The sequence below is a fragment of the Odontomachus brunneus genome, unplaced genomic scaffold (genome assembly GCF_010583005.1).
Source record: "Odontomachus brunneus isolate Ranch 3 - 2012 unplaced genomic scaffold, Obru_v1 Obru_scaffold_149, whole genome shotgun sequence".
Lineage (NCBI taxonomy): Eukaryota > Metazoa > Arthropoda > Insecta > Hymenoptera > Formicidae > Odontomachus > Odontomachus brunneus.
In genome coordinates, this window is record NW_022639599.1 from 113,666 (window position 1) to 139,417 (window position 25,752).

At 45.4% G+C, this 25,752-nt stretch overlaps 1 protein-coding gene across 2 annotated transcripts in view; it reads right to left on the minus strand.

Annotated features, from left to right (window-relative positions):
- Window positions 1-611: 611 nt before the first annotated feature.
- Window positions 612-25,752, minus strand: part of LOC116850587 (titin homolog) — a 41,094-nt gene continuing 15,953 nt past the window's right edge. For both annotated transcript variants that reach the window (XM_032829049.1, XM_032829050.1), the window contains exons 3-9: window positions 23,793-25,297; window positions 22,174-23,373; window positions 20,404-20,836; window positions 20,008-20,108; window positions 8,284-18,693; window positions 7,329-7,762; window positions 612-5,176 (exon numbers count right to left, since the gene is read on the minus strand). In XM_032829049.1, the coding sequence (XP_032684940.1) occupies window positions 2,005-5,176; window positions 7,329-7,762; window positions 8,284-18,693; window positions 20,008-20,108; window positions 20,404-20,836; window positions 22,174-23,373; window positions 23,793-25,297 (17,255 nt within the window). In that variant the 3' untranslated portion in view covers window positions 612-2,004. The remainder of the gene's footprint in view (window positions 5,177-7,328; window positions 7,763-8,283; window positions 18,694-20,007; window positions 20,109-20,403; window positions 20,837-22,173; window positions 23,374-23,792; window positions 25,298-25,752) is intronic.

Genomic DNA, 25,752 nt, shown 5'->3' on the forward strand with positions numbered 1-25,752 from the left:
AGGCATATGGATTTTTTATTTTCAAGTAGTTTGACTCAATGACGAATAAGATCGACTTTCATCTTATTATTTTCAAGGATTCGATGGTAAGATCCTTTTTTTTCTAAATAGTACATTTCAATGGCAGCCCTGGTAAAAAAAGTTTATAGAGAACGATAGAATAAAATTCCATTGTTTTCTATCGTTTTGAATATGGATTTTGGTTCATGAATTCACAAATGTGAATAATATTCTATCGTATACGATAGAATACAATAGATAGTGATAGAATTTCTATCGTCAGTTTCCTATATAATACAAATAGAACCCGATAAAATACGATTTATATCTGATGCTCGCGAATTTATATCTGACGCTTGCGAATGATAAAGCTTATAGAAAACAATACAAACTGATAGAAATTCTATCGTTCTCAATCAACTTTTTTTTATCAGGGAGAGCAAAGAGATCTCTTTTACTTTCAAATAGTATATTTCGATGATAGGTCAGATCTTTATTATAAGAGACCTAATTATTAAATGCAATGAGAATTAATCTTGAATGAAATATGACAAGTATGCATTTTTTTTACAAGAAAATCATAATCATTGTAACTTATTAGTAATAAAGCGTATTGTTGAATAATTTTATTTTCCTTTGCAATCCTTATATTACAAAACATACTTTTCCAGACACATTGAAAATATGTTCTATTTACATTGGGTCGTTACCTAGTTTTTTGTGCTAGAGATATTTTTTTTATTTTAAATCTTTACAGGAATAATATTAACCACTATCTCGCATAGGCTTTCGTATAATATATATGATTATGGCAGTACATTTACATTAAAGTCTATAATCGTTTGTTTTTCTTTTTAATCATTTCTGTCGCTTGCGTGTAACATGTATAACGTTTCTTCTTGTAATATATGAAAATCTACATACTTACGTCTATGTGCACGAGGCGAGTACGAAAGAAAAAAGAATCACGTCCGTGTATCGCGCGTTTGCATATATCTTCTTCTTCTTTTTTATATTTTTCATCGACTAAAGGTGGCCCCGTTACGGCCGAACGCGCGAGTTTGAGATCTAGAAAATTCGTAAAAACAACGTGCGAAAATCAAAAGAAGTTCGCCTGTTTTATTCGCTCGAGCAAACATTTAAGGATATCCTCGGTATCGTCCACCCTGCGATATGTAAGAATACGTATGAATATGTAAGAATATGCAAGAATACGGAGGAATACGTTTCACAAATTACGAAAAGCTGGCAGAAGCGCTAAACTCGATTGGACCCGGCTTTACGTTGTCCATTCCTAAGTAAGCAGCTGGCTGAATCTCTGATTTTCATTCCCTGTCTCCCTCCTCACTTCTCGTCTCTATCCGCGTTGCGAGGGACTTCCCCTACATATAACTAAACGTTACAAATGTCCTAGTATTGTCTAAGGGTGTCCACTTTGTTCTCCGCTACTTCTCACACATTCAGTCTATCGCGTTATTTGCGTTATTCCTGTAAGTTTTCGAAATTATATATACTCTTATGGTGCGACAGAATACTCTTCTAATCGCTAATTTTTATCCTAACGCCAAGCAGTCTATATATACATCTTATATCTTTCCCTCTGCCTGCATTCACAGGGAAAGAGTTACTTCCTAAATCATTCTCATATTCGCTCGATGTTCGCGATAACATGTAGTATCTGATCTGAGAAAAGAATACAAGGGAGAGAAAAGATAGGAAGAAACAAAACAAAACAGAACACAACAAATAACTCCCGGCCATAGTTCGCACGTGGTTCTTTTTCATTATATATCTATCTAAACAGAACCGGAAAAGTTACAAGACGCAACGCTCGCTCGAAGATACAAATGCAGGTGAAAAATCTTCTTCCTTCTTCTTCGTGTTCTTCTTTTAGTTGCGCTCTCATCTTCAGTCCGGACTTTTCCTAGAAAAATGACATGACTTAGTCATCACATTCACTCTATCCGACGATTCACGTCGCCGTCCTTAATCGTGAAACACGTATCAAGAGGTGCTGTTCCGATGCTTCTTGCTTTTCGTTTTGCCGGACTCGATTTCGTCCTCGCTCCTGCGTCGCTTCTCCTTCAGCTGCTTCTCCATCGCCAGCATCGTGATCATCCGCTTATGCGAGTCGCCCACTATCCAGCCGTGCTGCTCTTGCCGATCATCCTCTTCTTCCTCCTCAAGCGCGGCTATTGGCTCCGGTTCGGGTTCCTCTTCGTCGCTCGAGCTGGACCAGTAATACAACTGAAGGGGAGCGGTGCGCTTCCGCCGACCGATCGCTACTCCCACACCCTCTTCGACTTTGTTCCATGACCTAGTGGTCTTCAGCTCCTCGTCATCGGAATCGCGTTTGCCGTTAGATGACTTGCGCTCCTTCAAGTCCTTGTTGCTCGTGGACGTTACGCGGTTCTTCGACTTCTCCGCGCTCGATTGCTTGCTTTTCTGTTTGTTCACTGAATTATTCGCATTTTCGGCTTTCGACGCTTTCTTCGATCTCGAGGGCGACTTGGAGTGTTTCTTGCGTTTCGGTGGTGACAACAGGCAACCGTTGTTCTCCACAGCATTCTCCGTAGTCGACACAGCGCGTTCCGACGTGTGATTGTCCTCCGAATTGTCGAGAGGAGACTGACTAGCGTGCTCCTCCGTATTTTCTTTGACGTCTTCTTCCTCGTCGATTTTCTTTTGCTTGTCTTTTGTCTGGTGTTTTTTCTTCTGTATCTGTCCGGAAACGACTTTAGTTTCGATCGCGTTATCGGTGTTTGATATAACGTCGTCCGAGTTCTGCGTGAGAATCTCTTTTCTCTTGCCAACCTCTCGCAGAATCTCCTCTTCGATCGCTTTTTGCTCTTTCGCGATCATCTGCTCGTGCTTCTTCTCGATGTATCGCTCTTTCCTTTTCTCTTTTGATTCCCTCTTCTTACGTAGCTTGTTCTCGTGCTCCGATCTGTCGCTGCTTCGTTTGCCGTTGTCTCTCGAGTAGGATTCCTCGTCCGAGCTGCTTATTTCTGCCAGCAGACCTTGCTTGCCTATCGCACATTTTCTCTGCCTCCTGGTCGGCTGGAAGTCCATGAGTATCATCTCCTGCTCCTCCCGCAGTTTGTCCAATTGTTGCTGCTTTCGTTTCTTCGACTCTTGCACCTTTCTGCTGAGAAATACGTGAAGTGGCAAATTATCGGACTCCTTCTGAGGTTTCTCATTGCTGGATAGTTTTTCAGGCAGAACCGGCACGTCGTCGTCTGCATCCTCCTTTTCGTCTGGCGTCTCTGTTGGACTGAGATGTTTGCTCTCTGTTTCGTCGTGAGCAATTCCGTCGTTAGAGGCTTCCTCTTCCTTTTCTTCCTTTTCCTCCTCTTCTTCTTCTTCCTCTTCTTCCGCCTCCTCCTTCTCTTCTTTCTCCTCCTCCTCTTCCTCCTCTTCTTCCTCTTCCTCCTCTTCCACCATCATAGTTCTTATGATACCGTTCAAGAGCTGTGCGCTTTCCGTTTGTGCAATTTCCGCGCGTATATTTTCTGATTTCGGGTTGAGATCTTCGTGTCGATCCAAGAGGTCCAATGCTTCTTCCAAAGGAATCAATTCTTTTTCCGGCACATAATCGTTCTTCATGTTCGTAGACGTGACTTCCGTCAAGATCGTGTTTCTATCCAACGTCTCCATCTCGATTGTGTCCTTTGGTTCCTCGGCCGTCGGTACCACCGTCTCGTTCTCCTCGGTCTCCGATTCTGCGTCCGTACTGTCCTCTCTGTACAAGTCGTCCAATTCGAACGTCCTCTCGTATTGATGGTCACCGTCGTCGTCGCTGTTCTTCGCCTCGTCCGTCGTTTTCCTCTCGTCTATCACCAAGGAGTGGTCCGACAGTTCTGACTCTGACTTTGCGTTATCGCGCTTTTTCTTCGCGATGTCTTCTTCCTCCTCGATCGCCGGTGGCTCTCTCCAATTATTCGCAATTTGATCCTCGTTTTCGAACTCGAGTTCATTGGTCACCGGTTCGTTACGATCCGCGTCGTCGTCGACGTCAGCGTCGGCGTCAGCGTCGAGCGATTTCTTCAGGTTCTTCCTCGGCTTCGACGGATGTTGTGATTCGCTCATGATATCGTGACCGATGTCGATTGATTCGTATTCACTCTCGGATGACGTCGATAATTCGGCGAACAGGTTTTGCTTGCCCTTTGAGCACGCACGCTGACTTTTTGAGATGCCTACACCGACGTCTTCCGTCTTCGCGGCCGTCCTGAACTCGTCCGAGCTGTCGTTTTCGTACCACGCGCTCTTCCCACGTTTCTTCGAGCCTTTGCCTCGCTTTTTCAACTTGGATTGCTTGGCGCTGCTGTGTTGCACGGAGCCGCGTTTTAGACGTTGCTTTCGTTCCACGAATTCGTCCATCGGCCCGCTAATCGAAACGGCAATACGCTGTTGCTCCTCGCTCTGAAATGATTTCAAGGCGCCCTTTGTTTTCGGCGCGAACTTCTCCAACTCTCGGAACTTACGGTCGATCGAATTCACGTTCATCTTCGCGTCGGTGTAGCTCGCTTTGCCGTCTTCCAAGAATGCGTCGAAGTCTCCGTCGACATTCTTCAGTTTCGACCAGCTTTCGTAATTTTTCTCCACTTGGCTTCTGTAGGACAATACGCTGCCCAAAGTGGGCGCCATTTGGCTCTCCTCCTCATCAAATTCGTAGACATCTTTTACTCGTTCAGCCAGCGGTTCCGCTTTGCGTTCCAAGGAGTCGCGACGTTTTTTCTTCTCAGCCAAGCCGCCATAGTACTCGTCCCTGCGTATTAGCGGGAATTCTTGCTGCTGTCGATTCTTACTTTTCTTCGGTTTGCGCTGTCGCTGCGCACTGTTCAGTTCCACGAGCGCCTTCGAACGTTCCTGCTGTTTCCTGTCGTTGATCTCCTTCTTACGCTCGAACAGCTCCTTGATGGGATTCCGTGCCTTCTTTGTCGACGAATGTTTCAATGTTACCGCTGTGTCTCTCGCAGACTTCTTTGACGAATCCAAAGTGGAATCCTTGGCCGCGGCCGCTGCAGCCGCGGCTGCCGCTGCCGCCACCGCTGCCGCGACCATTTTCACCGATTGATGATTCTTGCCGCTCGTAGTGTCCTCCTCCGGCGACGTGGATGTCGGAGCACGTGCGCACGCCAGTTCCGCCAACAGCTTCATCGGAGCGGACCCGCTGCAAAGTGATAATGGTTTTATTATAAAAAATCATCATGGAATTATAAAGTAATCTTCGTCGATGTTTATGAGCCGAGTTGTTTATGCGAAAAATACGCGTCTTTAGCATTTAATATTTCTAATGTTTACTCCGTTAATACGTTGATATTCAGACGACATAGGAGTCATCTGAACGTGGTTTCGAAACTTTCGTCATTAATTTGAATGAGGGTGTTATCTGCCTGATTAAGAACGATTTTAAAGAAGGGTTTACAAAAATATTAAATAAGAAACAACAAAGCATTATTAACGCCCTTTAAATACTACGCGTCACTACAGTGGTTTCCGACTGAACGCTTTTTTAGAGCAAGATATCATCATAGCGGCTTTCTTTTAAAATTTGCATTAAGACTCGTGGATAGCTTGTCGTTATTAAATAATAGTTTATTCGCTTTTTGATGCTAAAAGTAAAAATTTCAGTAATCAATTAACTTCATTATATTATACTAACGTAGATACAATGAATTATTAAGTTGGTGTAAAAGAGTTTCTATTTTTCTATTAAATTTTCGTAAGATCTTTAGGTTTTTAGAAAAAATTTTTTAGAAATTTTTTCTATTTTTTAGAAAAAAAAAAGATAGAGGAAATCCTCTCGTTGGATGTTTATAAAAATACAAAAATGTTTAATCTTTCGAAATTGGATATAATTCCGTTTTCTATTTTACTTGACAAATATTACAAACATACTTTTGCACCAACCTACATAGTATAAAGTAACAAGTGTCGATCGCGTTGTTATTACACGCGTTCCGCGGCAAAGTTGCGCGTAGTACAGCGGTAAAGTTTTGCGCCTAGGTCGACCGTAAAAGATTAATATAACATACTAAGATTTTGGGTCTGGCGGAATTCGCACCTGAATTCATCAGTTTTGCAATCAACATGTTAAACAAAACTGGATTCTTGGTATTTATAGAAATATTGTTGTATACGCTCTTTCGAAGCAGTGGTTTCCCTTGGTCGGATATCTTTCTCATGTCGGCTCGTAAATAGCCTTGCGAAATAACGAACGTTGTGTATCAGGTGCTATACTAAGTGCTCTATGCAAGGTCCTATAAGGCGTCGCTACATGTCGGTGTTGTTGCGGAGAGAGATCGCTCATCGCGTATAGGGCGGAGTGACGAGAGCGGATCAATACGAACGCAACGTGAACGAATGGGCATCGTTCGACGACAGACGCGGTCTCTCGGCCATCCTTGATTAAACTGAGCTCGTGGCCGCGTTCGAATAATTTCAACGTCAAATAAAAAAATTAAAAGGAAAAAAAGAAACGGGCACCGGTTACTACGTTCATCGGGATTTTAAATAACGTTGGCGTGACGCGTTTCGTATTTCGACACGGGAAATTAATCGACGATGCGCGTGGGAATTGTGTTCTTTTTCGCGGTTGCTCTTTGATGCGCCGGTGCCGATCATGCGCTAAATTTGATAGCGTAATCGAGAGATCGAATGGGTGCGAAGCGTATGGTAGGCGCGGACGATTAAACGAGCGATCAACAGGTGTTGAACCGGCGCGAAGCCGAAAAATACGCTCTGATACGCGATCCACCGTGTAAATATAGTTAATTTTCTCCTTTAATTTCATTTCGTTGCATATGCATTCCGTCCGGTCCGATTTCTTTTCTTGAATCTTTTTGCAGAAATAGGATTCATAAAAATCGACTGAAATGTAATGGTATCCACGAGAGCGCTATCTATGCAGGAAAGGTTTTATGCAGAAATCGATAGTGAGCACTCTCACGCCGTAAACGTACTAAGGAGACTGATCAATTGCAAGTTCACGTCTTCAATATTACAATGCCAAGTCTGTGAATAAGTTAGACAATTTGTTACTAACTTATTTGCGAAATTTTCTGAAGCTTAAGCAGCTTCATTTTCCTCAAGAATCCACAACTCATTACTACGCCAACCTGGAAAATTGATTATTGCATCGATTCAATATTAAAAGATTAAGATGAGAGACAGTCTTAAATTAAGGTTCCTATTCTTCAATTTGATATCAATAAGTCACAGTTTTCTTAAAATTGATTATAAATCTGAATTTAGGTTGTTTGAATATTTATGTCACTAGTTAGTGTAACGTGTGAGTTGCGAGAATAAATAATGCTACTCACTTATTATCATGCCTGCCGTTGTTGTGCAATAAGTTGGATAGTGCCTTGTCTAGAAGACCACCCAGGGTGGAGTTCATCTTGTTCTTTTGCCCTGGCGATGATTCCTGATCTCTGTTCGGTGCACCTGAGCTAGACAAGTGCTCGTGAACATTCGAGGAGTATGAATTGATTCGCTTGTTCTCGCCAAGACGGTTCTGCTCATCATCGTTGCTTCTTTGGCCAAATGTGCTGGCTATCAGATTCTCGCTCTCCCTCATCCTCTGTTGTATCTTGTCCCGCAGCTTATTGTTGTGCTCGAAGGCGACGTCCAAGCTGTCCTCATAGCCAGGGTTGTCGGCTCGCGACGCGTCCGGACTGGCTGATCTGCTTGATCGCTCACTACCGTGTATTCGATAGCTCCTTTCGTGGCTGCTGTACATCTCTTCGCCGAGTAGCTAGAATTTCCGAATAAAACACACGTCACATATAGTGTAATATTTATTTCACCTCTCTTTATCGAAGAAAAGAAATGAACTAAGAGTAGAAATAATCGTGACACAAACACATTTAGTAAGGATAGAATCTTGGTTGGTTGTAAACAAAATGACGGGAATTCTTAAAAAAAAGGATTGAATCATAAACGATACTCATGGTATTTTCAGGAATTTTACAGCAAAATATATTTATGATAACTCAATATGTAACTTATATAACTAAATTTTCCCAGCACTCGACATTGATACATTTATAGATAACCAACTTTGAGTGCGCGATTCAAAAATAGGATTATGTCATTGCGAATAGTTATAACTCGTTTGAGTAATTTTAATTTAAAGCTGGCTTTTATATAACTGAAATATCCGTTTTCATATCGTAATTAGATAAACAGTAATATACGGAAATATCTATGGAAATTGTCATTATCAAATAATTTGTAAATCCCCGAGCATGAAGTGTCAAAGAACTCAGTGCTTACTTGATTTACCGATTCCAGCAGACTGCCGAGGCTATTCTGGCTCTCTACGTCTCTCCAACGATCTCTATTGGGCCTGAATCCCTGTGGTTGGTCGTTTCGCCTGTGATAGAACTCCGTGTGATCCAGCTTGATTTTCTTCGCGCCTCTCAATTCGTTCTCACTCGTAGCCTTCAACCGCGAGCAACATTCCACGAAGAGCTCCTCGTCGAAGTTCAAGATCTTGCCTTGCCGCGGCTCGGTCGTCGACTCGATCTCCCTCGGCACATCCAGAGCGTTGTCCTCGATCGCGTCCGTAGGTGCGATCGTCACCACGTCCGACCTGTGACCCAACGACGGCGACCTGATGACGATCTTCTCCCCAGAGAACTCGCTGGTGTTCGTCTTTCTGGTATTGTCCTGCGCCGTACGTTCTTCATCCTCCTCTTCATCTTCCTCCTCTTCCTCATTATTAGAACTGCTGTCCATTGAGTTGTCGGAAGTCTCGCGCGCATAGAACGGCGATATTCTTCGTCTCTCAGAATCGTCGTTATCGTTATCTTCTTCTTCTTCTTCGTCGTTTTCATCTTCGTCGGATTCTCGGATCTGAATATTTCCGTCGACGTCATCCGTTTGGTCTTTCATCGTCGGCCTTTCACCCGACAAGCCACGCGACGATCCCATAGATTCCTCGTTCTTCCTCTGTACGACGTCCTTTTCGCTCGGGCGATCGTCCTCCGCGAGAACCTCCTGGTCGAACGAGTTCCTCGTCAGGTGCCTCCAGTCTTCGTTGCCATGCCCTTTTTTGCTCTTTCTGGAAATCGCCGACTTATCCTGATCTTGACTCACTTGATATTTCGAAGTCACCAAGTCGCAATACGAGGGGAACTCGTGACCAATGTTTTTAACTATAGTCAGATTCTTCGACCGGTTCCTCGATTCGCTGGTTGATCGCGCCATTTGATCGTCCTGTGTCCCGTTCTTCGTTTCTTGATCTCTCAGGGCGATCAACAACTCGTTATCGAAGCTCTTCGTAGTTTTCTCTTCTGTTTTCGTCTTGCCCATCTTGCTCGTCGCGTCGGTATCTTGTCGCTTGCGACTGCTCGAGTCTTTCTTCGACTTTCCGCGTCCGCTACTTACTCTGATCTGTTCTTGATCCTCCAAACTGGCGTTTTTCCAAGCGTCATCGTCCTTTCGTTTATAGGGACGACCCATGTCTTCGGACTCGTAAGGTGTATCCCAGTCTTTGGAAGTCTCGCGTGTCTCATGGATGTTTCGATCGTCGAATAGGTATGAAGAAGCACCGTTGTTGTCAAATGCTCTCCAAACTTTCTCGTCCGTCTTGCTTTTACCTTCCCTACGCCTATACTTGAACACGTTGAACTGCGACGGCGATGAGGAACGCTCGTTTCTCGTATTACCATCCCGCTTTTTACGGCAGTTAGAGCTAGTCTTCGACTTTCCGTGAATGTCGTGGACAGCTCGAAGATTTTCCCAGTCGTCGACGCCCGAGAGTTTCCTCTCCTTAATTCGGTTCCTGTCCTCTTCGTGATGTCTTCCGGATTCATCGTCTTTGTCGTTCGAATGGCTGTCATGGAATCGATCTCTAGCCTCGCGTGTCTCTTTAATTTCGATCGCGCGATCGTTCTCCTCCAGGAGAACCGGTGGCTCATCGTCGAAGGCCTTCAGAATCTTCTCGTCTGCTCTGACCTTACTTTCCCTGCGTTTTCGTTTGATCTGGTTGACAGGTGACTCAAAACGATCTTTGGATATCTGGTTAGGATCCTTCTCTCGTTTCTTTCGATTCTTCGACTTCCCGTGAACATCAGCACTGTTACCCTTGTCATTCTTTTTCTTCTTGGCCGATCGCTCGGTATCTTTCTTTGCATCGGAGCTTGCGTGACGCTTCTTGTCTTTCCTGTGATCGTTCTCGGGGATCTTCGTCGAGCCGCGCAAGCAGGAAGCGCTCCTCGATACGTCCGAATCATCCTCCGATCTCGACACCCAGTCGTTCAACACCTCTTTTACCTTGTCCGCCTTCTCGCCGCCGAACACTCGGCCGAATACACTTTTCACGATTTTACTCTTGTTCGAGGAAGCAGATTCGATCTTATCCTCGTTTTCGCTCTCGCTCGACAAATCTGTGACTTTCACAGTAGCTTTTTTACCTTTACCTTTGGACGATTTTGATTTCTTACGATCAGCATCTCGCTCTTTGTTGGCCGACTGAGAAGATTTGGACACTTTCTTGCTAGATTTTTCCGCTAGTCGAATCGCTTTCTCATCAATATCGTCTATCGTCTTTTGAGGTGGCGGCTCGTGAGAATCTACAATGGGGTCCGATTTGTCATTGGGGAACACAGCTTCGTCTTCGCTATTTTCCAATTCCGACAAAAGCTTCGGTTCTACTACTTCTTCTTTTTCTTTTTGGGACGGTTCGCGGGTCTCCTCCTCCGAGGATTCCTCTTCTGACTTCTCGTTTGTTAGCTTGTCTTCCAACGGTTCTGACAGATCTATTTCTCTTCTAGTTTCTAGATCTGACAGATCTGTTTCTCTCCTGGCTTCTGGATCTAATGGATCTGTTTCTCTTCTGATTTCTGGATTTGATAGGTTTGTTTCAATTTCGACTTCTAGCTTCTGCTGACAGATCGGTCCCAATTCTGACTCCTGAACTTCGGCGTTTTCACCGACTGTCTTAGATTCCACCGGTACCAAAGTGTCGATCGCGATTAACAGTTGCGATGCGTCGCTCGGAATTTTTTCGGTAATCTCAGTTGAAAGCTTAAGTTGAAGTTCATCAGTCGGATTAATCAAAGTACTTTCATTTGTTTCTTCGTAATTTAGTTTATCTTCCAATACAGGTTCCACGTCATCAGGTGTATCGACGACGACGTTATCCTTCTCTGATGGAATGTCAAATGCTTGAAATTCGTTATTTTTCTCAGAGGCGATATCAGCGTTTAGAATTTTCGTTTCTTGCTCCGATCGCTCCTTAGAAGTGTTCAGCTCGGTAAGCTGAAGCTCGTCCTCTTCAACGTTTAATTGATCCTTCTTTGTTTCCGATAAACTCGAGTCAGGTACGTGATCTTCAACAGCAGATAAAGGTTCAGTGTTTGGAGCCGAAAAATCGACCAGATTTGGCGGAACAGCCTCTTCAACGGTTTCAGAATGAGATGCGACCTCTTCTGTTTTTTCTTCTGTTTTATCAGAAACTAGTTTCGTCGATATGGAGACAGTGGAATTATCCGCTTCCACGGAAGAAATATTCGTGACCTGTATGATGTTCTTCTTAGGCCTGCCTCTCTTTGGTTTAACAGGCTGCACGTTTGTATCAAGATTTTGCGGTTTGCAGGTCTCTTCGAGGTTCTCTTTGGTATGTGAACTTAACTTTTGATCCTTTATTTTTGATTCTTTGAGTGTTTCATCTTCAACGATGCCGTTTACTTCATTAGTTTTGGGTTCTGCGGCAGGAACTGTAGCGACACTCGCATTCGGAACGCCTCGATCTTTCAGTCTCGGCCTGCCACGCTTTCTGCCAGTTTTCGTCGGCTCTGGCTTCGGTCTTGCAACCGTCACGTCTTCGAAGGATGGATCAACGTGCTCCTTGTTGCGCGACTCCGTTGTCTCTTGCAATTCGTCCTTGCCGGTTTCCACTTCCATTTCGTTCAGTTTCATTTCCGCATCGTGATTGTCGCCTGTTTCATCGCCGTTTATCTCCATGGAATTGTCCATAAAGTACATATCGACGTCCGATTCATCATAATGTTGGATCTTTTTGCTTCTTCTGGGTCTCAGACTGAAGCGACTTGAGGATGTGTCGCCATCGAGGGAAGGTTGATTCTCTTCTTTTCCCTCGTTATACACTTTGGAGGATTTCTTCAATGCGCTTCTTCTTGTCGTTCTCACTGGTTCCATCCGCTCTTCATCTTTCGTCTCGATGTCGCAGGTCGATAACTTTGAATATTCTATTTCTTCGATCAAGTTCTTTACGGTCGACTCGGCTTGATCCTTCATCTTAGTGAAATCCGCAGGAATTTCTTCAGGTACATTTTCTGTTTCTTCCGCCATTTTTTCTTTTAGCGTGCTATGTTCGCAAGTAGGTGAAGAGAGGGAAAGTGGAGGTGAAGAACGATGAAGTAAAGGTGAAGAGACTCGTATGACGTTATTGGCCGGATTTGGAAGTTTGTCGGAGTTGATCTTAGACTTATCAAATATGGGACTGTCTAAGAGCAAATGTTCCTCAGCCAGATTTCTCTTTTTCGACTTATTCCGTTTCTTCTCACCGTTCCGATGTCGCGTCAGATTCTCTTCGTTCTTCTGATGAGCCGATGTTTTTACCGGGGTCGACGATGCCTCTGGTGGCTGCGGGGTTATGTGATCGGTCAATACATATTCGTCGTGACTCATGTTCTCGGTGATCTTGCAGATTTCTTCGTCCAACAACTCGTCCTCCAATTGTTGCCTCGTCGTGCGAAGATCCATGAATGAGTTCGTCGATTCCGCATTAGTTGTGTAAGCAGCATAGCTCTCGTTTGGTTCCAGAGAATTCCCGCCGAGTTTCTGCGTATCTTCTGCACTCTTCATCTGTTGTTCGCTCGTTTCATCATCCTTCCAATCGTTAGTCTCCTCGACGTTCTTGGATATGCTGTTATCGTTGGCTAGTTCAACTTTCTCGACCTTGGCGGATTTCGATATCTGCGACAAATGAGATTGAGACTGCGTGTGTTTCTTCAGGGAGCTCTTACGAGTGAAGCTAGTGGCGCACACGTCGCAGAAGAACCTCGCCGCCTCTTTTGTCAGCTTCTTTCGTTTCTCCACAATGAGGATCTCGCCGGTTTTCCTGTGCACCACCACGAAGTTACCAGCCGCACGTTTCTTTGGTGCCACTGGATCATCCAAAGAGTCGCAATTCTCTGACGTTTGCTTCAAGACGGACGAGTCGTTGTCCGTCGTAGCTTCGTCCGCCACCGCGTTGGTTGTTTCATTTGCGCTTCCGTCCGGTAAACCCGATGACTTCTCAGGCAATTCGAGCTCTTTGTCGATTTCTTCCAATATCTTCGTGTTCTCCAATGACATTTGGATATCCACCGGAACGTCGAGTTCATCTGTATCGGAGAGATCCAGGTGCTCGTCGAGCAACGACGTCGTCCACTCTTTTGACTTTCGTTTATCGTCGCTCGATGATTTCGGGTCTGCAACAGAAGAGTCGGTTGGCGATTTTTTGCCAGCTGACTCGTTGTTGTCTTCCTCTTTCTTCTTCTTCTTCGCGAAGCGCTTCTTGCGGAAGTAACTGGATTCGCTGGTACATGAGCTCTCAGATAGGTCGTCCGTGCTATCCACACTTTGACCGCGTATTTCGGAATCGGCGAGATCCTCGTTCGATAACTGTTGTTTCCTACGGGACGTAGATTTTGTCCTCGAAGACGTAGCGAGCCCAATCGAGTCGGAAGAATTCGATCTCTCCAGTTTTTTTGTGCTGGATTCTTTCTCTACAACGCGTTTTTTCTCCGTTTTCTCTGCCTCTTCAGGTTTCTCGACTATGCTGGAAGTCTCGCTAACATCACTCATGCGTGGCTCTTCGTTCGCGTGAGTCTCTTCGGCAACGCCGCCGCCATTCCAGCGGCCGTCCTCGTGCAACGATTTTCTCTTCGTGCCCACACGTTTCTTCGCGCTTTGCAACACTTCCGGCACTTTGAAATGCTCCAAGCTCACGGATAATTCGTTGGAATCTGTGATACTTGGTTGTCCGTTTAGTTTCGAAGCGACTTCTGTAGGTTCGTCATCCGGTAGGTCAAGATGCTCATCTGCTAATGATTTTTTCTTTCTTCCACGCTTCTTCTTTACCACTTTTGGAGATGCCGTATTAACAAGGTTGCTTGATTTGGCAGTTGGTTGTGTTTCTTCATGTTTCTTGGATACTTCCTCCATTGAAGGTAAGGAATTCTCTGCAGAAGCAACTGGATCTTGGCTGATGATACTATTTGTTTTCGTCGAATGTTCGTCGATCGATCCTAAGGATTCTCCTTCTTTCGTAGTGGATGACAAAATCGGTATTTCTTCTTCTGTCTCTTCTATAGCAGTATCTAGAAGAAGAAAGGATAAAGCGGATTGCGATTTTCTCTTCGACGTACGTCTAGACACAGGTTCGTTTGTGTCAATTTGGTTTTTCTTCTGAGTTTTTTCTGCAGATTTTCTATTCTTAACACTCTTTTCCGAAGAATCAGCATAGATCTCGATCGAGTGTGTCGATTGAACGTCGGTAATGGTGTTGTCCGACGTAATCTCGTCTACAGGTTCTTCAAGGTTAGTCGTTAATTCCTTTGTACTTTCGCAAGCGGCTTCTGGAAGATCAGCAGATTTTTCCAAAATTGATTCGTTACAATCATCCGTGATGTTCTTTTCCAGATTCGACAACGCCGGTTCATCTTTGGTTTTATCTTCGTTACTTTGGATCTGTTCGATTTCGAAGTTTGCATTCGGAGTTTTTAAAATTGCATCTTTTTCCAAGAGTTCATTTTCAATGTTGGTCGTTTCTTCTGATTTGTCGATGATGTCGTCAACCCGAAGTTCCTTCGTATTCTCTTCAATATGTTCTTCGGCGACTTTTATCGATCTGCCTTTACTTTTTTTCGGTGAGTTTGCATTTGATTTTTTTCTGGATTTCCTCCTGGATCTTCTGCCGTTTTCCTTCTCCTCAACTTTCTTTGAACTTATTTTTTGCATTGCATCTGGCGAACTGAAAACTTCTGCCGAAGTATTTGTCATTGCTGATGGGACCGCACTTGGTATCTCCGTCGGAACAATCGCTTCCTCGTTCAATGTTGTTTGATTCTCGCAAGATTCGAACAATGAATTCTCAACGACATTTACCGCATCGCTTAGTTTTTTGTCCACGTCATCGTTGATCTTCATTTCGCTATCCGCAACAACGCTCGTCTTGATTTGATTCTCGCTCTGCGTCTCAGTCTTCTCCGGCAACCTTTCTTCGAGGCTGTCTTGAATCTCCAGTAAATTGGTCGCACATTCGACATCAGAAAACGTATTTATTGCACTTTTAATGTTGCTCACCTCACTGGGACTTTCTCTGTTCTCAGTCAAGCCCGGCCCGACTTCGTCGAGAATGCTGGTCAACTCGTCGGCCGCAGTGTCCAGCAAAGAGCCAACTTCACCCTCCAACAGGGCGTCTTTCTGCTTAGCTATCTTCGACACGATCTTCTCCAGGAAGGAGCCACCTTTACTCTTGTGCTTCCTTCTGGATAAGTCGAGGATGATATCGTTAGCCGGTGAATGCGCTTTAACGCTCGTAACTTTCGGCGACATGTCTATCTTCTGATTGGGGAAGGCATTTTCGTCGTCCTGCGGCTTGCAAAGACTAGAATGGCTGTTTCTCTCAATGTCGTCCGCGTGATGATGACCGGCAGTCGCGTTCGCTGTCACGACTTCATTCTCCGACGACTCGTCACCCCTGGCAAGAACCAGTTCGCTGAATGAGTCTACTGCGACCACGTTGCCTTCGCCGGTCGGCTGTTGTACGACGCCATTGCGCGTTAATCGATCTGGATCGTTGTCTAAACTGGTCTGCACTGTCAACACCACGCTTTGTTGCGCTTCTACCGGAATGTTCATACCCTCTGTCAGAATACCGATGACATTGCTCAGTGATCTCTTTCTCGACGCTCGCTCTCGTCGCGTCCCCTTTCTTGGTCTTGTCGCTTTCAGCTTATGAATGTTCACGGAGTTTTCCAAGGAGTTTTCCTTGCCACTGTCGACGGAGTTGCTTGTCTCAAGTAAATGACTCAGACTTAAATTTATCATCGCTGAATCTTGGAGATTTTCAGAATTGTTGTCACCCTCCTGGCTCTCATCTTCATTCTTGTCGATCTTGTCGCTCTTATCAACCTTGTCATTCTTGTCAACTTCGTCGTTCTTGCTGTTTTTGTCAACTTTGTCGTCCTGATCAACTTTGTCGTCTTTATCAACTTTATCGTCCTTATCAATCTTGTCGCCCTTGTCATCCTTGTTGTCCTTGTCAATTTTGTCGCTCTTGTCATCCTTGTTGTCCTTGTCATCCTTGTTGTCCTTGTCATCCTTGTCGTCCTTGTCCATCTTATCATCCTTATCCACCTTGTCGCCTTTGTTCATCTTGTCATCCTTATCGTTTTTGTCGTCCTTGTTACTCTTGTCAACCTTGTCGTCCTTATCACTCTTGTCAACTTTGTCGTCTTTGTCGCTCTCGTCGACCTTATCGCTTTTGCTAACCTTGTCGCTCTTGTCGACCTTGTCGCTTTTGCTAACCTTGTCGTTCTTGTCGACCTTGTCGATATTCTTCTCCACTTCTTTGCTGGTCTCCTTTTCGCTTGGCGTAACAGTTTCCTCACGACTCTGTTCTTCCTCCACCGCACAGGCAGTATCAGTTTCAACGACTGCTTTTTCAAGCGATTTGTTTCGTCCGCGACGTTTCCCCGACAATTCATTTCCCTTTCTATCACTTTCGACTTCCGCGGAAGGTTCACTTTTGGCGTCAGCCGATCGGGAGTTAGATCGAGAATAGGTGGACGACGTTATCGTCTGTCTACTGTCGATCTTACCTTCGACATCGGGGTTGTCAATCGCAATCTCCTTCGTTTTTGTGCCTGTTCGACCGTCCCCTCTTCTATTCTGATGAACTCGTTCGCTCATCACCATGTTGTTAACCGCGTCCTTCTCCAAACTCGCTTTCACTTTATCGTCCCCTCTTTTCTCGTTGTTTCTTCGAGTCGACTTTCTAATTGGTTCAAGCTTTTCCTTCTTGGTCAAACTCTTCGAGCCCTCCAATTCACAATCGAGTTCTCGCGCGATCTTCTCGCTTGACCTTGGCGTTGATTGTCGGAGATTGCGTTTCAAACCACTATCGTTGGTCGCAAGCTCCAAAGTGTTCAAGAGATCTTCTTTGCTGGCTGAACCCAGCAACTTCTTCACCTCGAAGGGGATGTTCGACAGGTTCACGGTGTCTTTCTCCAGTTTAGTCTTCGAATTACTTCGAGTCTCCTTCAATGATTCTTCCTTTTTCCATTTGGAGTCTCTCTTGCCGACCGTCTCGCTTTTGTTGCTCGTCTCTTCCTTCTTGTCGTCGCCGGCATTAGTGCTTTTGATGGGTGAACTCTTTCTGTTTCTCGTTCTTCCTTCTTTCTTAGAGTTATTCTTGGAGGACGAGGTCTCCTTCTCCTCAATTGTATCGATTTCCTTCCGCTTTGCCGTGTCTTTCGTCTCTTCCTTCGGTCTCCTCCCTCTCGTTAACTTCTGTTCTTTCGCAGGCTTCTCCAACACAGCTTTGTGATCACCGTCGGTCTCTATATCGCTCTCCTTCTCCTTCGTCGTCGAGCTGAACTTTGTAGTGTTTCGTGGTGATATTTTCTGCTCTTGAAGGGACACCGATGGCGTCACCGGCGACAAAATCGGCAAGTCGTTCGTCGATTTGTTGACATAGTCCTCATTGGAGGAAATCTGCACGGCTGGTTCCAAGGTCGGCATCTTATCGCTGTCCGACGACAGCCGGGTGACTCTTCGCGGTGACTGAAGCTCGACTCTCTTCGTCAATTTTTGCGCCGCCCTCGGTTTCAGTTTGATCTCCGTCGTGTCGGCAATTTTGTTATGTTTCCCTTCGTTTTCCGTTCTTGTGTCTGGTGATTTCGCCGGTGAATCTGACTTGTTCGGATTGCGTGCGAACTTGCCATCCTGCGTACGCAATTGCGACTTCGCCTTGATGGAAGCATTCAGCGACGCCACTGGGTCCACGGGACGTTTTCTCTTTGATGCACCCTGCGACGGCAATTTGTTCTTGCTAGGAGTTGTCAATGCTTTCTTACCATCAGCACTGACATTGTCATCCATGTCGAGTGCTCTCTGTGTCATCTTCGCGTTCTTTGGTGTGCTCTTTGGAGAGGATACCTCCTCGCCGCTCGCATCGGCCTTCGTCTGCGACGTGGCGACGCTCTTGAACTTGTTCCTAGCCTTGAAACTCGCCAGCTTGTTGGCGTTTCTGCCTGGAAGTCGCGACGAGCTCCCGATCGGGCCGGTTCTCGTCTTCACGTTCCTCCTCTTACCGAGGACTTTGAGTCGACCCATGACTTTCGATCGAACAGGCCGATCGCCCACTTCGGAAGCCCTGCCGGCCTTCGATGAGCTCTCGTTGATGTCTTTGGCGTCCTTACTTCCGTTCCCCTGGCTTTCAGCGTTTTTGCCGCTGTCGTCATCGTGCAGTTTTTTCTTGTCGTTCTCTTGATAGTTCCTTACGACGCTCTCGATTACCGCGGATATGTTGTCGCTTCGACAACGATTCCGCTGGATCGACTTGGCGTTCTTCAGCAGCTTGTTCCTCAAGACCGCTTTGTTGCGTGAAATTCGTGAAGCGGACGAGTTATCGCCGATTATACGGGGCCTCGTTCTGGTCTGCACCTGTTTCAACAGAGATTCCAAAGATGCTGCTACAACGAGCGACGATATCGGTAGCTGCTTATCATTTGGCTCGATAGATTCAATCGTAACATTGCTGTGACAATTTCGCCGGGTGTTTCCGGGAATTTCAATTGTTTTAGGGTTTCGCGAAAGCTATCTACCATATTTCATAATGTGTGTAGAGAAATTTAATATTTTTCATTATCTTGTTTTCTGTAAGTTTGTGTATTGCATGGTATAATGTATGGTTTGTATATTGCACAAGTTTGTATATTGAATAGTGTAATGGTTCAAGTTTTATTTATCATCTATATAATTTGTACATTTATATCTATATAATTTATATCTATATAATTTGTATATTATACGATACATGATAGTGTACATTGTCGAAAATTTTGTTCATCTCTGTCATAAAGTTTCAAATAAAATTAGAAACGTTTTCTTTTGTTACATTATTTAAATATACACGGAATTATTTAAATATATACAGGGGGAGACTGTACAACAAAATTAAAGAATTATATTAATTAAAAGTGAGGAAGCGTTTCCCAAAGGAGAGACTGTATATAAGTGACTGTACGTCACACAGAGACAGCGTAAAAATCGCCCTGCGTGATCGTGTCCGCGACACACATGAATGTGCGTTTCGACCAGCGAGCGTGTTAACTAATCGATGCCACCGCTGGTGTATGACGAAGCGCTTTATCATTATTTCGACGAGTCTCGACTTTTTCGTGATTCTTCCTCAATTATTTAGAATATTTGGATCGTACGGGTAACTGACGTTGCGATGTTTTATGTTATTTATAACGCCATATTCGTTTGGGACAATATATAAAATTGTGCGGTCCCTGCGATTTCACTTAGAGCTTCATCCATCATTTCTCGTGTGTGTCTGGTTTTCCGCCCAATTATTGTAAAGACATTTCGAAATGGATTCCAACAGTTAAGCAGAAACTGAGCAGGAAGAAACAATGAAGCTGTTAGCGCGAAGCATTCAAAAATAATTTTAAATATAAGTCTTCGTTAAATTAGATTCTAACGTGTGTGGGATGACGTAACGCGATATTTCATGCAATTCCAATCGAAATTATGAGAAACGTTTCGATATTCAACCATATTATCGCGGGAGCTTTATAGAGAAGCCATTAACGCCAGATATTGCGGGCGTCGATACCCTAATTAAATCAGCCAGCAATTATAATCGGCATCAGGTAATGCCCTTTACGATTCTGATATCGATTCAATCCTGATCGCGTGTATTATTAACGTAAGGCAGTCATTGTTCCCGCGCAATATTGAATTACTTACATTACGAAGTCTACCCTGGGACCTTAGCGCGTTGTCTTGCAGGATCTTTCTCGTGGCCCTCTTAGGCGGTAGATTGGCTAGCATCTTTTGGATGCTTTCCCCTGAAAATCAATTCGATGGATTGGTCGCGGAATTACGCGGAACAAGCGGCGAGAAGCGAGAATTCGACAATTCCTCGCTCTTCAGCTTGTCCTAATCCATAAGATTATACTTAAATTGCTCTCTCCTGAAACTCCTCATCTCTACACGCCATTTTAATGTACAAGACTATTCTTAAATTTCTCTCCTCCTCTCCTGAAACTTCTCTCGTTTAGACGCTCTATGTCGATTATCCTGAGACTTAAGAATTGATGTTGATTTATCGCACTGCTCAAATAATTTTTTTCGGTTTCTTACGGTCGCTCGGCCGGACTCGGGGGCCGGTCGGCTGCTGTCTCTCCTTGGGCGTGCTGACTCGCGACGAGCTCTGCGAGTTTTGGATACTCCTCTTCATGCCGCGCTGACGACGTCTGCGGCTGCGGCTGCCGAACGGCCGCCACTTGCACTTCTTCTTGCCGCTGCCGGTGAGACCGAGTAGCCAAGCGTGATCGCCGCCGCACTCCAGCATGTGTCTATGCAGCTCGGCGGTGTCATGGCAGGTCTTCGCGCACTTGGTGCATGTCGTCTCCGTCGGCGAGGTAGCGTGTTGCGCCTCTTCGGTGGGCGCATCGCGACCCGGCAGATATAGGTGTTGGTAGTGTTCGCGTTGGTCACCGACCAGTTCGAAGTGCGAACACAGCACGTGCAGATGCGTGGAAACCTTGTGATCCTCCATCTCCTTCAGCGTCACCTGCGAGAAGCGACAGCACCGACATGATTCTTTAATAAGACCCGATGTACGAATTCGCGCCCGGGACAATCTCACGGTCGTTGCAGGGGCCAACGACCTATATCGTATATATAGATCCGAGCATTCCCTATACTTTCGCCGCGGCGGCGAAAGAATGCCACTCTCGATTCGTCGGATTCTCATGAGATGGAACAAAAAATTCACACGGATAAAAAATCGACAGAACAAATCGACACAAACAAAAAGTTGACACAGACAAACAAACTGTGTCTCTTTCAATTTTGACCCGTCGATTTTGCAGTTACATCTCGTGGTCGAATGCTCGGTCTATCAGTCAATGTATGGTACGTATATCGCTGGTTATAAATAAGATTAACATGATGGAGGCACTATTGGTTTCTTTTTTTTCGCGAAATTTCACGCTGCATTGTATTACGAAGTGAAAAATAACAGACGTTATTTTGCTACTATTGACAATTTGCTGAGATGAAATTGAAATAGCAATGTCGATTCAACAATATAAAGATCGTAGTTAATTAATTATTCTTGTCGCTGTTAACAGATCACCGTAGAAATTAGTGCACGAAATGTACGAGTGAATCAATGATTTGGATGAGCAGAGTGAGCGCTTGCCATCGGTTCCAATGTATCGCGCCAATGTCAAAGATCAAGTACACTGTTTGATAAATTCTAGACTGCATGCATGCCAATTGAAATGCACTGTCCGGTATGCGACAATATCTTAAATCTTATATACATATACAGATTTAGATACTGTTTATAATTTAAAGTTATGCCAATCCTTGTAATGGTCATGCCTGTACAACACAGCAATTCTTTGAACATTGTTTCTTGTGAAGTTGTTAGACATTATCCGTTAAACCATTCGTAAATTTTCGAAGTAATAGATATAAATTTATATTTTTACCTCGTCACAAAATTATTCATCAATATTAATTACATGTATTCACCATGTTTGGGGAGACACTATTTAGCGCTATGAGCGTCTTCTGTCCTTGTTTAACTTTCAAGAACAAGCAAGAACAGAGCACACTCATAGCGCTCTTAATAGCATCTCCCCGAACGCCTAATATTATCGCCTAATATTAATCAGGCCTAATATTATTTTTCAACAATTTAAAATAGAAACGCGTTTGAAGCAAGTTTTAGTAAGTTTTATTAGATCATCTTATAAATAGATTGCAAACTGGTTGCTGGTAATAATAGAACTGAGATGTTATGTATGAATTTGTATTATCTGCATTTCTAGGCAAGATATTTTGATTGCGCAATATTTAATATGATAAAAAAGAAACAGAAATGACAAACACGCTTACATGTCTAGAGCCGCAAGCGCCACAGATGTAAATCCGCGGTCTCGCCCATTCGCCACTCAACTCTGCGTGTACGACTTCCTCCTGGGTGCTGGCGGCCTCATTAGCGCTCTGTTCCCGTCTAATCACTTTCATAAAATCCGCGAATTCGGTGTTGAACTCTGTGGTAGTTGCCGTAGACTTGGTCGAACTCGGCGACGTGATGCATGATTCCACGGTCATCACCGTCGTCGACTCCTGCTTGACTTCACATGGAGGCGGTTCACCGAGGTCACAGCAGATCGCGTCGATTGTACAGCCGTCCTCGGTGCTTTCCTGTTTAATCGTCGTCGCCGACTCGATAACAGATTCGGTCTGTTCCGATTCCCGCACTTCGATGGTCTCGCTAGGCGGCGATACGGAGGTCTGACCTACCCTGCTAATAGTGAGGCGCTCTTTGATCAGCTGTTGCTTCTTACTGAGCAACAGCTGCGTGGAAATGTCGAAGTTGCTGAGATCCTTAATGGAACACGTCCAGCCTTGACCCCTGCCGTCATACTTCCGCGGAAAATTGTACTTCTCGAAGGAGACTCTGCGCGGTCGCGATCCGCTACTGGTCTTACCGGCTTTACGAGCGTACTCACTCGAGTTCTCGTACTCCTCAGTCGTGTAATCTTTACTGTAGACCGGCGTCGCCGCGGTCAGCGAAATGTCGATGGGAAATTGAATCTGATTAACGCTGTGCTCGTAGTAAGACTGTTGCGTTTGTTGTTGCTGCTGCTGCTGCTGCAACTTCGGTTCCGTCGTTGTCGTCGACGTCGTTGTCGACATCGTTGTCGTCGTCGTCGTCGTCGTCGTCGTCGTCATCGTCGTCGTCGTCGTCGTCGTCGTTGTGTCGGCGGTGGTGACAGACGTGGATGCCGACGACAAGCTGCTTATCGTTTGCTGCAGCTTACCATCCAGGTGGTGAAGCAGGTTCTCGCGAATGTTACAGCTCACGTTGGTGTAGAAGGAACTGTCGAACTCGGGACTGGCCGGCTTGTTATCAACGGATTCTAGCGTCGCGATGAGTTTCGTTCGACCGCTGTCCGATCGAGCGTCGCCTTGACTCTCTGATTCGCTCTCTTCAGGTCTTCTCTCTCTGACTGACGACACGTTCGCCTTGTCGCGGACGTTTTGGCCGCAGAATTCCTTGCAGGGCGAGCCTTCTTTGCTTTTTTCCGGCTGGAAGGGAAAGGGACGCTTGGTCTGATGTCAATTGAACGAGATGAATTGTTTTCGAATTGAAGACTCAACGTTGAATATAAAGTGAACAATATTCTCGTATTTCTGAGTTTTGTTACACATCTATTGATTTCCTGATTAAAACAAATTCCGCCTCTAATTGTAAACGAGAATACTCAGAGAATCTAACAAGTATCTGAAAATCCACAGTCGGGTATAACTAAAGAAATGCATGTCAGTTTCTCTTTATAAAACCGATCTGTAACAGAAGTTGTGGAGGAAAATAAGGAAGACCGAGCACGGTAATATATCTCTATGAAAAATAAGAAACTCGCGAACGAAGATCTAGATTCTATTTTAAAATATAGGTAACGTGCGAAAAAGAGAGGACAATCCTTATCGATTTCCAAGGTATTTACCTGAGCGGTCTTCTCGACACCATTGCCGTGTATCTCGCTCGTATGCCCCATCAAAGCCTCCCGGGTGGGAAATCTCGTCGAGCACTGAACGCACGCGTGATACTTGTCCTCGTGGTTGCTGACCATGTGTTGGAACAGTCCTTCTAACGTGTCAGCGCATCTCTTCGAGCAATACTGGCAGTTTTGAGAAGGCTTTCGAGGATTTCTTTCTGATCTCCTGCCACCGCCGAGTTGGTGCACTCTCTCGGTGTGTCTCTGTCGCAAGGATATAGACAAGAACTTCCTGTCGCAGTACAGACAGAGTAACCGGACTGGAGCGGTGGTGGGCGACGTTTTCGACGGCGACGGCTTCTGCGTCGAACTCTGCGCCACGCTGCTTGCTGTGGACGGCGAGCTCGAAGACGGCGAGGGTACTCGCGGGATAAGCGACTCGCCTTTCTGACAGTTCTGAAGCACGGACACGACCTTGTCCAAGGGGAGACTGCAGTGTAGACTAGTCATAAACAGCTCTTGACTGGTCTTTTTCGTCGCATTCTCCTTCATCTCGATATTACTCACTAGGTCATGTAACGTTTCCTTGCAGATTCTTTGCAACATCGCATCTTCGTGCTCCTCGTCTCCCCCTCTGCCATCGTCGACGTTCGCCCTTTCGTCCGCTTGATGCTCGCTCAATCTGTCTATCACGACCGTGTCCAGAGTTCGAGCCTCCTTCTTTTCCCGTGGAACATCCCGGTTCCCTTCATCACAGCTATCCGACGATTCTTTCTCGTCGACATCTACACGTCTTTCCTCCGTTTGTCGGAGAGGTTCCTTCGACTCCTGTTCCATTCTAACTTCCGAATCTTCGACACTCTCCCTCGTCGCTTCCATTATTTCCGAACAACCCACTGTCTCTAAGGATTCGATGTTCTTTTCCGTGCCGCCCGAGCCGATCGTCGTGGTGTCGTCCAATTGCGGCACAACGGCAGCCTCGATATCGCCCTCGCCCGAAGGCTCCTTCGTCTTGTCCGCGTTCTTGCCACCCACGACGTCCTCCTTGTCCTCCTCGTCGTCATCATCGATCACGTCGCTAAGCATCGTCATCATATACTTTTGCAGGTTTTCTAGGTTCCTCTCGACGCTACTCCGGTCGTCCTCCTCCTCCCTCGGCGAGTCGAGAGCCGCCGTGCTCCTGGTAGCTCCGTCCGGTACCTTCTTGCGCAAGTTGTTGATCACGTTGCTGAGCCGAGATCGCTTGTCCTGGGCGGTCTGAGTCGATCTGTAGGCGTGACCGTAACGCTCCTGCAGCTGCTGTTGTTGTTGCTGGTGCTGCTGGCGATCGCCGCTGCTCGCGTTGGCTGGATGGTTGACACCAGGGTCGTCTAGGCTCTGTGTCGACGCCACCATGTCAGATGACGCCGTAGTGCAGGATGCAGAGGAAACGGACAACTTCGCCGTACGGTAACCCTCAACCGGGTCGTCGTTCGGTGTCTCGCCGCTACCAACTACGTCCGTCGATGCCGCCTCTGCAAGAATTGTTCTCTTTAACCGTAGCTGTCGTACTCTCGCGAAGCGCTTCCGCGAGATATCGAAAGGTATTCGCAGGGAACCTCGGTATCTCGCGCGCTTGGGACGGTGTCGAGAGCTGTTTGGCTTCGAGGCGAGGTATATCGCTTAATTTATTTTCGGATTGTGCGAGATAATTGTTTGAAGAACCGAACACTCCGAGACGATAAATCTGCCATTGAGAAATAAACAAAGCAGGACGCTCGTTTGTTTATTTAAGGTATTACGGTCATCGCGAACTTCCGCGTAATTTCGTTGTACGATACCGTTGATTCTGTTTAATCGATCTTGATGCGACGGATTCCCCTTTCAACACGGCACCTCGACAATATGTCTAATTCTAGGCTAAGTTTCGGCCAACGATTCTTCATGTTTCTTTCTATTTACATATCCAGCATTTAAAGATCATGATTTG